The 13,149-nt window shown below is 37.8% G+C and overlaps 1 protein-coding gene across 1 annotated transcript in view; it reads left to right on the top strand.

The window, feature by feature from the left end:
* PPHLN1 (periphilin 1) overlaps window positions 1-13,149 on the top strand; it is a 61,835-nt gene extending 48,686 nt beyond the window's left edge. The window contains exon 10 of the mRNA XM_058023473.1: window positions 12,579-13,149. Within this exon, the coding sequence (XP_057879456.1) occupies window positions 12,579-12,788 (210 nt within the window). The 3' untranslated portion in view covers window positions 12,789-13,149. The remainder of the gene's footprint in view (window positions 1-12,578) is intronic.

The raw sequence follows: 13,149 nt of genomic DNA, 5'->3' as shown, positions 1-13,149 counted from the left end.
TTTATATGAATAACCTCTGTGTACTCTGTGTCTTTGAGAACACGTGGTAATTTTGTGTGATGTAAGGTTAAAGGTAAATGGTATGGTACTGTTTTTTTTGGCTATTGCATTAAAGTGTTTGACCTTTAGTAACCTGTCTTTATCTTAGGCTGTAAACTGTTTAGTTCTGCTTATCAAAAGAGACTTCACTGGTCTCTTTCCATGCTGTTCTCATCCAAAACACACTGTATCAATCTGGCATCAGTAGACTTTATCAGCAGCAGCTATATTCTGTTTAGAGATTAGGCATAAAAAGTTTATGTTGTAACAGTACATTTTATTCAGTGAATATTTTCATTCGTAGTTCACTGGTTTCCAATTTCATTATCTAGATTAGATCTTCTTTTGTATTACCTTCTTATTACCTTACTCTTTCCCACAATTTTAGCTGTTTGACTTGAAATTACTTTGTTTGGTGTCACTATAAAGTGAGTTATTTTAGACTATTCACACTATACCCTAAAAGTATAGTCTGTCTAAAAGTAAGGTTAAAATGGCAAAAGTATCTTTGCAGGCTTTTGACAGATTTGTGAAGGAGATCCCTTCAAATCATAACGTGGTGGCTGTATCTTGAAACTTGATTAAGTGTTTAATTAAACAAGTCCCCCCTACCTTCAGTTGTCCGTGTGATTTACAAAAGTGAAGCTCTACACATTAGAGTATTGGCCAGAGGCAGAATTTGCTGTATCTCTGAAGTGGCCATAATTGGTAATGCTGCTGGTGATTCTCTACAAATCTGTAACCTGCAGGAAGCTGACAGAGTTTGAGGGCAGCTGCCAGTTTGTTTGAGCTATTTTTTTTATTGATGTGTGAATTTACATGATGTTTTACTTTTATTACTAGTAAACAAATACTGTTACCATAGTCAGCCTCCCTGTTTATAGTTGGAGTAAATAGGATATTTCATGAAGTAAGTCCAAGAAGACTGAGTCTCGACTGCTTGTATCCTTGTGTCAGCATTAGTGTGTCTGGCAGGAGCAGGGCAGTGTTGTCCTCCTGAACTGGGCACTGGTGAGGCCAATCCTGTGTCCAGTTCTGGGCCCCTCACTATGAGAAGGGCATTGAGGAGATGGAGCATGTCCAGAGAAGGGCAGCACAGCTGGTGAAGGGGCTGAAAGTCAATTCTCATGAGGAGCAGCTGAGAGAGCTGGGAGTGTTTATCCTGGAGAAAAGGAGGCTCAGGGGGATTTATCACTCTACAACTGCCTGAAAGGAGATTGTAGCCAAGTGGGGATCAGTCTCTTCTCACAGATAGCAAGTGACAGGACAAGAGGAAATGGACCCAGGTTGCACGAGGGGAGGTTTGGGTTTGATATTAGGAAGAATTCACCAAAACAGTTGTCAGACATTGGAACAGGGTGCCCAGCAGAGTGGTGGAACCACCCAGCAAGTGGTGGTATTTGAAAGATGTGTAGATGTGACACTTAAAACAAGGGTTTAGTGGTGCACTTGGCAGTGTTATGTTTACAGCTAGACTCAGTCTTAAAGGTCGTCCTTAATGATTCTGTGATTCTGAGTTTTACCTCCCGAGTATTGGAAATATCTCTGTTACTTTTTGACTTGGTGGATTTGTTGCATCATGCTGCTACCAAAATTTGTAGGTGTCAGGCATCACAGAAAGCTGCTCTAAGCTGTCTGAGGAAAAGCTAAAGCTCTCAAAAAGAAACCCCAGCACAGAACAGTATTTGATGATCCCAGTTTCTTTTTTTTTTTTTTATAAGAACAGATTGAAGCCAGACTCAAAAAGAATCAAAGCTTTTCAGTGTATGCCAGAATCCGAAGACAAGCAAGCACTTCAAAAAGTCACGAGTGTGTTCGTGTATCTTGCCAAGTTTGCTCCCAGTCTGTCCTCTGTCAATTCACCCACCCCATCAGACAACTTCTGGAAAATGTTCAGTGACACTGGATTGAATAGGGCACAAGACATTCCTTGAATGAGTTTGGTAGGTAACAGTTCTTGTGCTGAAATGCTGCAGCATTGCGTAACTGTCTCATTAGGAAAAGCTTGAAAAGAGACTGTAGAGAGCCAGTGTTCTTAGAAGATGTTTTTAAGTACAAAATGGGCTTGTTTTTCCCAATGAAAAAGACAAGTGATTTCCATCCAAGCTCTTTTGAGCCAGCTAATTGCTGTGATTCTTCAGTATTACTTATGACTGTAACCCAAATTTGTTGAATAATTAATTCCAAGTGCCATGGGATACAGTCAGTGGTACATCCACTCAGTAAGTGCAGAACTCGTACCACATTCCCTTGGAACCACAGTTGGTAATATCTGCCCTAAGACATATGATTTACTAACCATAAAAAACAATCTCTACTCCTTGTGGCTTTCTCTTTAGTGAGAGACATGCTTTCTGTTTTTACCAATTTTTGGATCAGATTTCTGCTTCCACATTGTTGTGAAAATAACTCGAATTGTGGGAACAGATTTAGAAGGAGAGAGTTTGTGTGTTGAATGCTAATAACAGAAGTAATGAACATATTTACAATAAGAAATGAGGCTTCATCATACAGGTTCTCTGACCTACTCCAGCTCCATCTATTGTGCCAGCTTCACGTTCTGGTTCTGTATGCGTTTTGTATTTGATTGAAGTTGCATACTAAGATATGCAAACATTTAAAGGCAGACCCTGTATGCTTTGTCTGTCTGGGTTAGGGGGCAGCTCCTTGAGTGTTTCCCGATGAGCTCAAGGTGGACACACTAGTGTAAAGCTATAGATAAATGCCCTCTGTAGATGTTATCCATAGCTGCTCATCACTTTCTCACCCAGGACAGATGATTCCTCCCTGCAGCCCAACTGATGTCCTAGCATGTGACCTAATCAGACTGGTTTTGCCTAAGAATTCATTTTAGGAGTAGTCCTGGGTATTACTGGCTCACACAAACAAGTGGGGTGGTGGTCTCTGGCATAGGGATGCTGACAGCTGGGGAGGGGCAATAGCATTTTCAGCTGACACAGCTGCATGTGGAAAATGTATCTATCCACAAGCTAAGAAAAGGTTAGAGAAGTATTCAAAAATAATTTTCTTTTTTGTTTATTTTGTTTTAGATTTGAAATGAGTACTTAAATGATGAGTGACTATTTCAAGGGTAAAGGCAGGACAGTGACTTGGACTTGAAAAAAATTTGATTAATTATTGAGGCATTAATAAAACTGATTTGTGAGGCTAATATAATGTGTGAAGTAATTCAAAACCTTCAGAAGCAGTAAGGTTTAACATAAACTAAGCCATAAAATGTTGGTAATCGAAGTAATTGTTTTTCTTCTTGCAGCTGTTGCTGTTCTTTTCTGAGAAGCTGCCCATTACACACAGTAGTTTACTTGGTTTGTGTAGTATTTTCTTTATGCTGCATATGTGATGAAAAAACCCACCCTTTGGCATGCAATTTCACACTTGCTTTAGCATTTTTTTAAACATTAAAGAAGAAATTCAATGCTCTTTATATAGCGATGGGGAGGAAATCTTCACTTTTAAGGACTGGTTCTTAAACTCATAGATCCACCAGCTTTGAATTTGTATTAGCAATGCTGTGCCAGTTAATTGTGCTACTCATCTGCTCAGAGTTGCTCTTAATTGGTAAGAAGGAGTTGTTGTTGGGTTTTATTTTTGTTTGTTTATTTTTTATTACTGCTTATTTTCATTGTGCAATTGGAGAAAGTACAGGCAATCCACACCTCTGGGTAAAATGCTGTCTTGCCCATTAACAAAAATGAGCCCACTTAATGCAGAATGTTGTTGAATCTGAAAATATTTGTAGCTGAGGATATTTGTTGAAATTGAAAGTGGCGTGACTGTTCTTGAGGACAAACTAAGTTATCACAAGTCAGTTTTGGGTAAAATCAAATGCATAATTTTTGATCTTGACTTCAACACAGTCAACCTGTGTGGATTTTGAACTACTGTACATTTCATACAAAATATTTGTCTGGTTTTATGACAAGAAAGATTGGTTTGTCATTTTGTATTGCTGTTAATATACAGCCCATTCTGCTGAAGCTTAAATGAATATCACTTTCCTTTATGGTCAGTGGACGTAACTGAAAATTATTTGAAGCATTTTTAACAAGACAATTAACATAGAGTCTTTTGTAGATAAACTTCACCCTTCCTGTTTTGGATGGAGCAGTAACTTTACTGTGGCTCAGATTTAGGAAGTGGCTTTCCATCAATTCAGTGTTTTATAAATAAAAAGTTGTAGGGTGAGGCCCTTCCTTTGGCATAAAGCTGATTATTTCCTGTTTAATCCTAAAGTGGTGTATTTCAACTAATGGAAGTTTCCTAGCATCTGTTGGAGAGGAGAGTTTTTAGGATTTTGTTTTCATTTATGCTCCTACAAAAATACAGTTTCTGTGTTTGCATATTATTATAGAACAAAGAGAAATTATTAGCTATATAAATAGTTACCCTTTTACAACTTTTGAACGTGGCTGCACAGTTGTTTGTACCATGACATTCTTAAACATACAGCTGGGTATTCTTAAACATGAGCTGCATTGACACATCTTCAAGAGATCATCAGTCCTTCCAGTGAGATTTAGAAACTGATCAATTGTAATTGCAATGGGTTTTTTAAAATTTCATATTTATCATCTCCTTGCACAAGGCACACACTTTCTATAAGAAGAGGCAGAATTTAAACTTGTACTGCTGTTTTACCTAAGGAACACACAAGTTAATATGTGAAGTAACTCTACCCTCATCCAACACATCTGTTGTAAAGAAGCCTATGAAATCGAGGCCACACACAAACTGGTCTCCAAGGGCCTGTAGTTGGTGTTAAAATGCTGTTATTATGTGGTCTGATTGGTTTAGTGAAGAATAATCTCCAGTAAAACCATGTAACATAATAGTCCTTGCTCTCCCACATGGGAGCTACTTCTGCTTGACTAAGCAAGACATTTCTTGAGGAAGTAATAACACACTTGTTCTTGCCAAAATGTAACATTAAATGAAGTGTATAATCATGTACATTTCTGTTGTGTACCAGTTCTTGTTCATTTAAACATTTGTGTCAAGTCCTCCACCATAGTATTAAAAAAATAGTAAACACATGGATTTCCTAGCAATATATTTAAAATAAATTCTTACTTCTTGTTGAAAACTTGTGTGTAGTACTTTTAAAGCAATGAGTAGCTACTTGGAATTTGTAAGCTTTCATAAATGAAGACTCTTTTTTCTAAATAGCACCAACTTTTGCTATGATTGTTCTGAATCATAACAGCTTTGCTCTACAGATCTATCCTTGGGTAACCACAGCTGTAAACAGGCTCTGCACTTGCTGAGGGACTTCACATTTTATTGCTTTTTAATTACATTAATCTTTAGGTCTCCTCAACAGTGTCATACAAAAGCTGGATTCACACAGGTCAATAATTCTGCCCAGTGTGTGTACAAGACCAGGGTTGTGTCTCAGGACCCACACCAACTCTTGAAGATTTTCAGCTCAGCTTTGAAAATGTATTTGTAAACTCAGCAGAGTTGGTCACTGGTGACACAGACACCCACCCCCAAGTTTTACAGAGCACTTTTCGTAGTAGAATTCTGCTTTTAAATGAGGAGAAAGCCTTGTGTGGTGGCACTGTTTGAGACTGCATGTCCTCTATCAGATTAGCTCAGTGAAAGGGGTGAGTGATGCTGTGACCTAGAAGTGAAGTGCTGTAAACCAGCTGAACAGAAACATTCTGGCTCCCAGCACCCTCCCCTGCTCACCTGCTGCCCCCATGTATTGCCAATACTGCTCCTTGAGGGCAAAGTGGAGCTCAAATCTGAATCCCCATCTCTTTTAAAGTGAAGGCTCTATCAGCATCCCTTCCACACAAGGGACTTGCAGGAGACTTTTCAGTCAGATATTTAGATACCAAAAATGGTGGGTTATTTCTGAAAGTTGATTAAATCTATTAAAGTGCCTAAAAGGGAACTTGAAAGTTTCATTGGAAAGGGAGGCAAAATTGCATTTAAGTGCAAATAACTTTAATAATTTGCATATCTTCAGTAAGAAGCAAATTGACATGAAATTGTTCATTATTCCATAATAGATTAAATAACTTGTTTCCCCCAGTTTGCATTTCAATGAGTATCTAATTGGTCTATAAACACATTGATTAATGTGTGTAGAAAATATTTCATAGATACAGGGCAAAATTGTTAGTGTGTTTTTAAGAAAGGAATAGAGTACACTTCTTGATATGTTAAACATTGTACGCCACTGTAAACTGTGTATGTATACTATCATAACCAAGCATTGAATTTGTTCTATGTTAATTTAGTTTTTTGTAACCATAAAAATTAGTTCATTATGGTTGACAATCACTTTTAAATGTCTTGATCATGAAAATTGTCTGCAAGTGGTTTAATGACATTTCTGAGCATTCTTTGCACTGTGGAGCTATAAACTTATATTTTGTACTCATAAACATAACAGTACAATTACATTGCCACTGCAGTGATGAGAATGTCTGTGTACCCTTTTAGTAGTGGATTAACTTATTGTAGTTTGGAAGAATAAATTTTGGGTAAGTTAATGAAATCTAATTTACGTAGTTGAAAAAAAATTCGAAGATAACACATAAATAAATGAAAAATAAGGGATTTGGGAAGAGATAATAATTACTTTTAAAAGATGCCACTGACAAAGAAAAAGCTGTGATAGGGGCAATTCAATGTTTAGTAGTTTCCCAATTTGCTTAAGCTTACATGCACAATTAAAATGCAAATTTGACTGCATATTCAATCAGGTTAGAGTTAGGTCTACATTACAAAAAAAAATCAGTATTGTTTTTAGTTAGAAGTAGAAGAAAAATTATACCTAATAGTCTGTTCTCACCCATGCTAGGAAAAGCTGGCACAGGTGTGGCTTAGGTAGTAGAAGACTTGTCAGACTTATTTTAGGTCTGCTTAGGAGGGGAAAATAAGAAGCTGGTTTATACCACCAGAGGTCTATGCCAAACCAACTATCATAGTTTAGGTGAGGGAACAAAAGCTGTTATCTCTGTCAGGTGTAGGGGGGCCCTGGGGCATCATTGAAGTGAGGGAAATTTCCAGCAGTTTGCTCATGGAGTGTCTGGAATGGGCACGGTGTGGCTTTCAAACTGGTGCTGTACTTGTGCTCTGCATGTTGATGCTCTGCCTTTCAGTGAGAAATCTAACAACTACCAGTGAGCAGGTTGCTTCTTTCCTCCTTGCATGGAGTATTTGATAGTTGTGGGAAATATGCCCTTAGTAACTGAAAAGCTTCTGTCTTCTGGAAGATAATATATGAAATGAGTACTTGCATGAATCACAGATGCAAAATTGTGATTGCTGGGCATGTTGGGTCTTCTCAAAGTGAGCTGGGATCTAAGGGTTGCAGGCTATTTAACGCGGTTTCTGAGCCACAGCCTCCTTCCCCTGTGGTAACAGAGCCTTGGGGTCTTTGGCCTTTGGATGAGGAGTTAGAGCAGGCATCTGGAAGATGAGTACTGACTCACAGGCACTGCTGGTGGGCTGTGTGCATATGGTGCAGAGCTGCTCACAGAGTCTAGGCTTGCGTCGTGCTGCTCTGAAGGAGTTCTGGTGGAGGCGACAGTGTTACATCAATCTTGAAATGGATGGAATGCTAAAAATACTCAAAAAAAAAATCCCAGGAAAGGTTGTGAGGATAAAGAGCAAGATGTTGGAAATTACAGATTAAATCATGGGCATCAATTTTGCTTGCTAAATCATCATATCCACCTTATGGATGTGGTCGTTATCATGTTTGCTGGTCCTGCTTGTCTCTGTGAGCAGAAATACCCTCTTCTGCACTGAAGTTTGCCCATCTCCTGCATATGGCTGCTCAAGCCTGGCATGTGTAAGTCTCTGGATGAATTCTATGGAAGAGGTTTTCATGTGTGCATGAATCCAAGGGCACTCAAAACCAGTGCCACAGTGTGATATTCATTCAAAACCATATTTGGAGAGCAAAGTGTTTTAATACCTGCATATAAAATAAAGCACATCCATTAGAACAGTTCTCCCAGAAATGAGAACTGGAGATTCATTTGAGTCCTTTCTAAATCAGGAGAAATTTGCATTTCCCATTTGCTACTCAGTTCTGCTTTCTAGAAGCTGTGGACATGTAAGATGCAGAGGCTAACTTTTGTATCCTGGTGGGACCAGTCTTCCAGAGAGTCATTCCAATTATCAGAGAATTTCTCTCTTGTTTCCCTTTTCCTAAAAGCCTGTTTAGAATAGATACTGTGGTTTTAGCTGTTCTGAATAACCATGAGAAGTTAAAAAAACTTCTTTGCACAGACTGTAGAGCTAAGCTAGGGAAACTGGGTGCATGGGTTGAAATAAGGCTTGTCCTCATCCCCTTTGAATACTATTGTTTGGTCTTGCTGTTGAAATAAAGCTGGCCAGGTATGCAAGATTTTGAGATCAAGATTGCTCTTATGATTCTTGTAGCCTGTAGTTATGTGCAGAGGAGGACATCCTAAGTTCTAATTTGCATTGTTGTCATTACTGTTTATATTGTCCAACAGCTCTTTTGCACAGTGTATGTGTGGCTCTGGAACAATTTTGAAGAAAAACATAGTGCTGTGCTAGTCAGAAAATTATATGGGCTCTGTCAGTGAGTAGTAGGCATGTTGTCCCTGGCCATGTGTAATTTCACCCATCAGCAAAGCCATTCATCCTTCAGTTTAAGCCAAGACCACTTTTAGATTATCATTGAAAGAGGGATATAGCAGTCAAAGACATGAGCAGTCCCCATGTGCCTGCTTCTGCCCCTCTTTCTTCCTGTTCAGAGGTTAACATTCCACAGCTGAGCTGGAAGAAGAGAGTGTTTGCTATCCATAATTTTTTCCATGTCAGTGTCATACATTGTAATTCAAGACACTGTTGATGGCACTTTGAAGCTCTCTGTGAAAACTTGGCATAGATGTAGATGAGGGAGTTCTCAAAAGTTTCATTCTGCCTGGGTGTTGTAGGGCTTGATTGCCTCCAACCTGGGCAACTGACATCTCCATTGCTCTAACTAGGTCTGGAAGTAAATGTCTTTTAGCTATGTTTAAACAGCTCTAAGTGTAAATTTTGGTTTAGCTTTCTCAAATAAATGAGGTGTGTTCACTAACATGTTGCAGGTGCATCACAACTTTATATTTGCATCAGGTGCTTACACAGAGAATGTCACAGCAGAGGGCTGATCTCAGCCAGAGCCTCTATGCCCTTATCATGTAACATTCTAAAATTCCATGAGAATAATATAAAAGTATGCATATTTGTGATCCTGTGACCTCACAGATGCCAGATGTGCTGATTTTGGAAAACACTTCAAAGAACTTGAATTCAGCTTAAATACTTGCTGTGCATAGGAGAAGCAAGAGTGCATATATCTCTTTATATATAGATGTGTGTGTATTTAATATTGTATTTACATATTTGGAAGTAGAACAGCTGTTTCTACTTTTTCTTCATCTACTTACTAAAGTTTGGCACGCTCTTTCCATTATGCTGGTGCTGTAGCTTAGGTCAGAGAATGAATGTGTGCTAGGGCCACGGTAAATGAGAGCCCTGTGGCTCTAGCTGTTTTCAGGATTATCTGATTTATATGTCAGACAGAGTAATCATGTCATTGGTATCATTCCCTTTCTTGTTTTTCATTTTAAAAATGTTATTTCTTCTTTCTCCACACGTGGAATCATTTTCAGGTTTTAGTTCCAGATGTTTACAGATGAGCTTTCTGTGTCTGAGCTCAAAATCAATATCAGATGGAATTTTAAAGATAGAGTTATTTTCATATGTTGTGGGTCACAAGTTCCTCCAGTATTTTTCTCCAACAGAGAGCTCTTTCTGCATGGTTGGAATCCTTTCTGCAATTTTTTTTTTTCTTCTTCAAGCATCACATTCTCATCTTATTTGTCAGAAATAGCCTCCTTTTATTCTCTCTAAAGATAGATATTAATTTCATGCCACTGTTCCCTCTTCTTTCAAGAGCTTTCAGTGCTTTGACAAAGCACTGAAAGTAATTTTTTTCAAGTAATTGATTATACTATTATGCTGTAATTAATTAACATATTCTGTATTGATATTCTTGTAATTGATAATTGCCATTTCCTTCTGTAAAGCAAAGTATCAAATCTCTGGAAGTTGGTAGTTGTGCCTTGACTTCAGAAGGAAACTATTTTGTGAAGTTTTCACTTTAAGACCATGGCTCACAGTTCTTTCGGTTGTGCTGATGCATCTGGTTTTAGAATTGAATCACTGAATCACATTAATGGGGTGGGGGGGAAGTAATTTTAAAAGGGAACATCTCAGTGATGCAATTTACGTTGCAGCTATACAAATAGATTTATCAGCACAATTGTGATGGAGGCAGATTGTACCAGGATCAGAATTAGCAGCTGGGGCAGAAAGCTTGTTGAGAGAAAATTGCTCAATTATTGTTAGAGGAGCTGAGCTGTTTCCTTTGTTTTCTGTTGTTAAAAGTGCCTTCCTGCTCCACCTTTGCCCTCTTCCCCCAGTTTAGGTAAATTCTATTTTTGTAAAAGTCTTTTGTCACAAAATATTGAAAATGTTCATTTCTTTGGTGAAGGTGTTTAGTTTCCAGGTTGTTGTGACAGCAAAGTGACTTTTTGGATTCAGCAATGATAAGGGCTCTCTTGATTCTCTTCCAATTCTTCTTTTGTGAAAATTTGGAAGAAAAATGTGCTTAGCTCAAGCCAGTATTTATATGCTAAGAATCACAGAATTTCATCTGGGCTAGTTCTTTGTGGTGTGTGGGTGAAGTAGCAGGTAGCACTATTTGCCTTTAGTTTGCAGACCCATGAAAAGTAGAGCACTTCCTTCAGTTGTAGCTTTGGGTGCCTCCCTGTACAACTCTTTCTGAGCTTTTCCTTTGGGAAGAGAGAAAAAAGTAACACAGATTTCCTCCATTTGAAGTTTTTACAAAGTACCATGTTTTACTTGCTGTGGAACATGAGCTCTGAGTGTCTGGATTTTGTGCTGTTGTTTTACTACCAAAGAACTACAAAGCGGGAAACAAACCCCTCTCTGGAAAAAATGCCGTGTGCATTTCCACACTTAAAAATGTTTGGCTCAAGTTTGGTTTGGGCTACACTCTTCTTTTTGACTTGTTACTCTCCACTGAAGTTTAGTTCCTTCCAAAAGATTCTCTTTTATTTGCCAACCAGTGTTTGAAAAGTGGGTCTGCTCCTAAATTGTTTTCCTAGACTATGCTATTAAGCATTTAAGAATTATCTTCATTAAAGGCATTGTGATAATCATTGTGTTTCTAAGAATAGTTTAGTTTTGTACAGAATGTTGGGGCTTTTTGCTGTTTTCTGACATGAAGATGCTTGAGCTGACCTCAGACTGGTCCTTATGAATGGGTTCTTGGGGTGGGTTTTCACTGGGGGAGGGATGGGTGTGCTTTGTATGGTTTTTTATTTCGTTTTTAGTAAAGGGGAATTGCTTACATACAGTTGGATCATTTCTGTCCACAATACAGGTAAGTGTGAAAGGGTTGCACATCTCTGTGAAAAACAAGTTCTAAGACAAGCAGACAATACCAAAAGATAATCATACTTGGAAGATTATCAACATTTTAGCTTTTTTTTCCTCAAAAAAAGTTGTATGGAGATAGAAAACTTACTTATCTTCAGTCAAAAAGCTAATGTATTTTGTAAATGGAAATTGGCCTAAGAGGTTTGAAAATGAGTTGCATCTGGCAGTTGGAAGACTTTGAGAAGTTCCTTTTTTGCTGGGTGTTCAGATGAATAAACTTAGCTGGAATTTGGAAAAAAAATTGAAGCGTCACTGACTTGCTTTGGAAATTGCATAAGAGTATGCAATTTATGTATATGTTTATTTTGCAGACATTTATTATATTTTAATTTATGCATATGCTTATGTTTGTTGCTGCAAAACAATTGCAGAGATAATGAAAAGTTAGTTCACCTCAAATGTGGTGCATGACTAGCTTGTAAACTCTCCATTCTTTGTGGGAGATGGATTCAGGTAAACCACAGCCAGGACTTCTTTAATCCTTAGTGATTAAAACCATCCAAACTAATTAAGTCTTCTTTGTCAAGGAGTTCTATAAGAAACAGATATCCAATAAACAAAATTTGGTGAAATTATTTAAACACAAGTTATATTTGAAGTATTAGGAAGGATTACAAACGAAATTATTGGTGCTTTGTATGAAGATTGAGATTGCTAGACATTTCACAGTTTAATTTTAAATATATTGAAATGAAAAGAAAATCTGGTTTAGCATTTGTACTTTGCTTTACTGTTATTTATTAAATACTGCTGCAAGGAGTACTTCATTTCTCTATTATGGTATTTCACCTTATAAAAGTTATTTTTGGTATCCAGGTAGTGCTGAGCTAGTTACGTTTTTATTAGCACAGGTCAGAAGAGAGGAAATGGTCAGTAAGATTTACAGCTGAAATTCAAGTTCAATCCAATATCCTTTGTTACAATTGGATCTAACTCAATATGGGTTAATGTAAATAATGTGCTAACGTAAAGACTTTTGCATTTAATAATTTTCTAAAATGTGTTGTTCCTAGGTCTACAGACAAGACTGTGAAACCTTTGGCATGGTAGTGAAGATGCTAATTGATAAAGATCCATCTTTAGAGAAGTCCATTCAGTTTGCCCTGAGGCAGAATTTGCATGAGATAGGTGAGCGATGCATTGAAGAACTCAAACATTTCATTGCTCAGTACGATGCTGCCAACCAAGATGTGTCAGAGCCCTTCAAAGAGGGTTCATACTAAGGACAAAAATATGCTTTTACAGCCTCTGCATTGTGTCTGCCATAGTACATAAATCTGCTTTTTGTGAGGAAAGAGGAACTTTTGTTGGAGGTTTGAACGCAAGGCCTGTGCTCCTTTCCAGTAGCTCAGGTGGCTGTTCCTTTGTCCACTGTGGTCTCCACGATTGTATTCATCCTACCTGTTCTTGTTGACATATATTCCTTTGAAAGGATGTTCTTTTCAAAAATGCTGTAAAGCAACGAACTGGTTTTGAAACCTTACACAGTTACCTTGGAAAAAAATGATCAGTCTGTACACTTACGTTTTGATGCTTACAGATGTAATTGAAGCATTGTATTTTTTATTAAAATTACATGAAGCT

This window comes from Melospiza georgiana, chromosome 4 (assembly GCF_028018845.1).
Source record: "Melospiza georgiana isolate bMelGeo1 chromosome 4, bMelGeo1.pri, whole genome shotgun sequence".
Classification (NCBI taxonomy): domain Eukaryota; kingdom Metazoa; phylum Chordata; class Aves; order Passeriformes; family Passerellidae; genus Melospiza; species Melospiza georgiana.
This window is presented reverse-complemented; position numbering and strand designations above follow the sequence as displayed.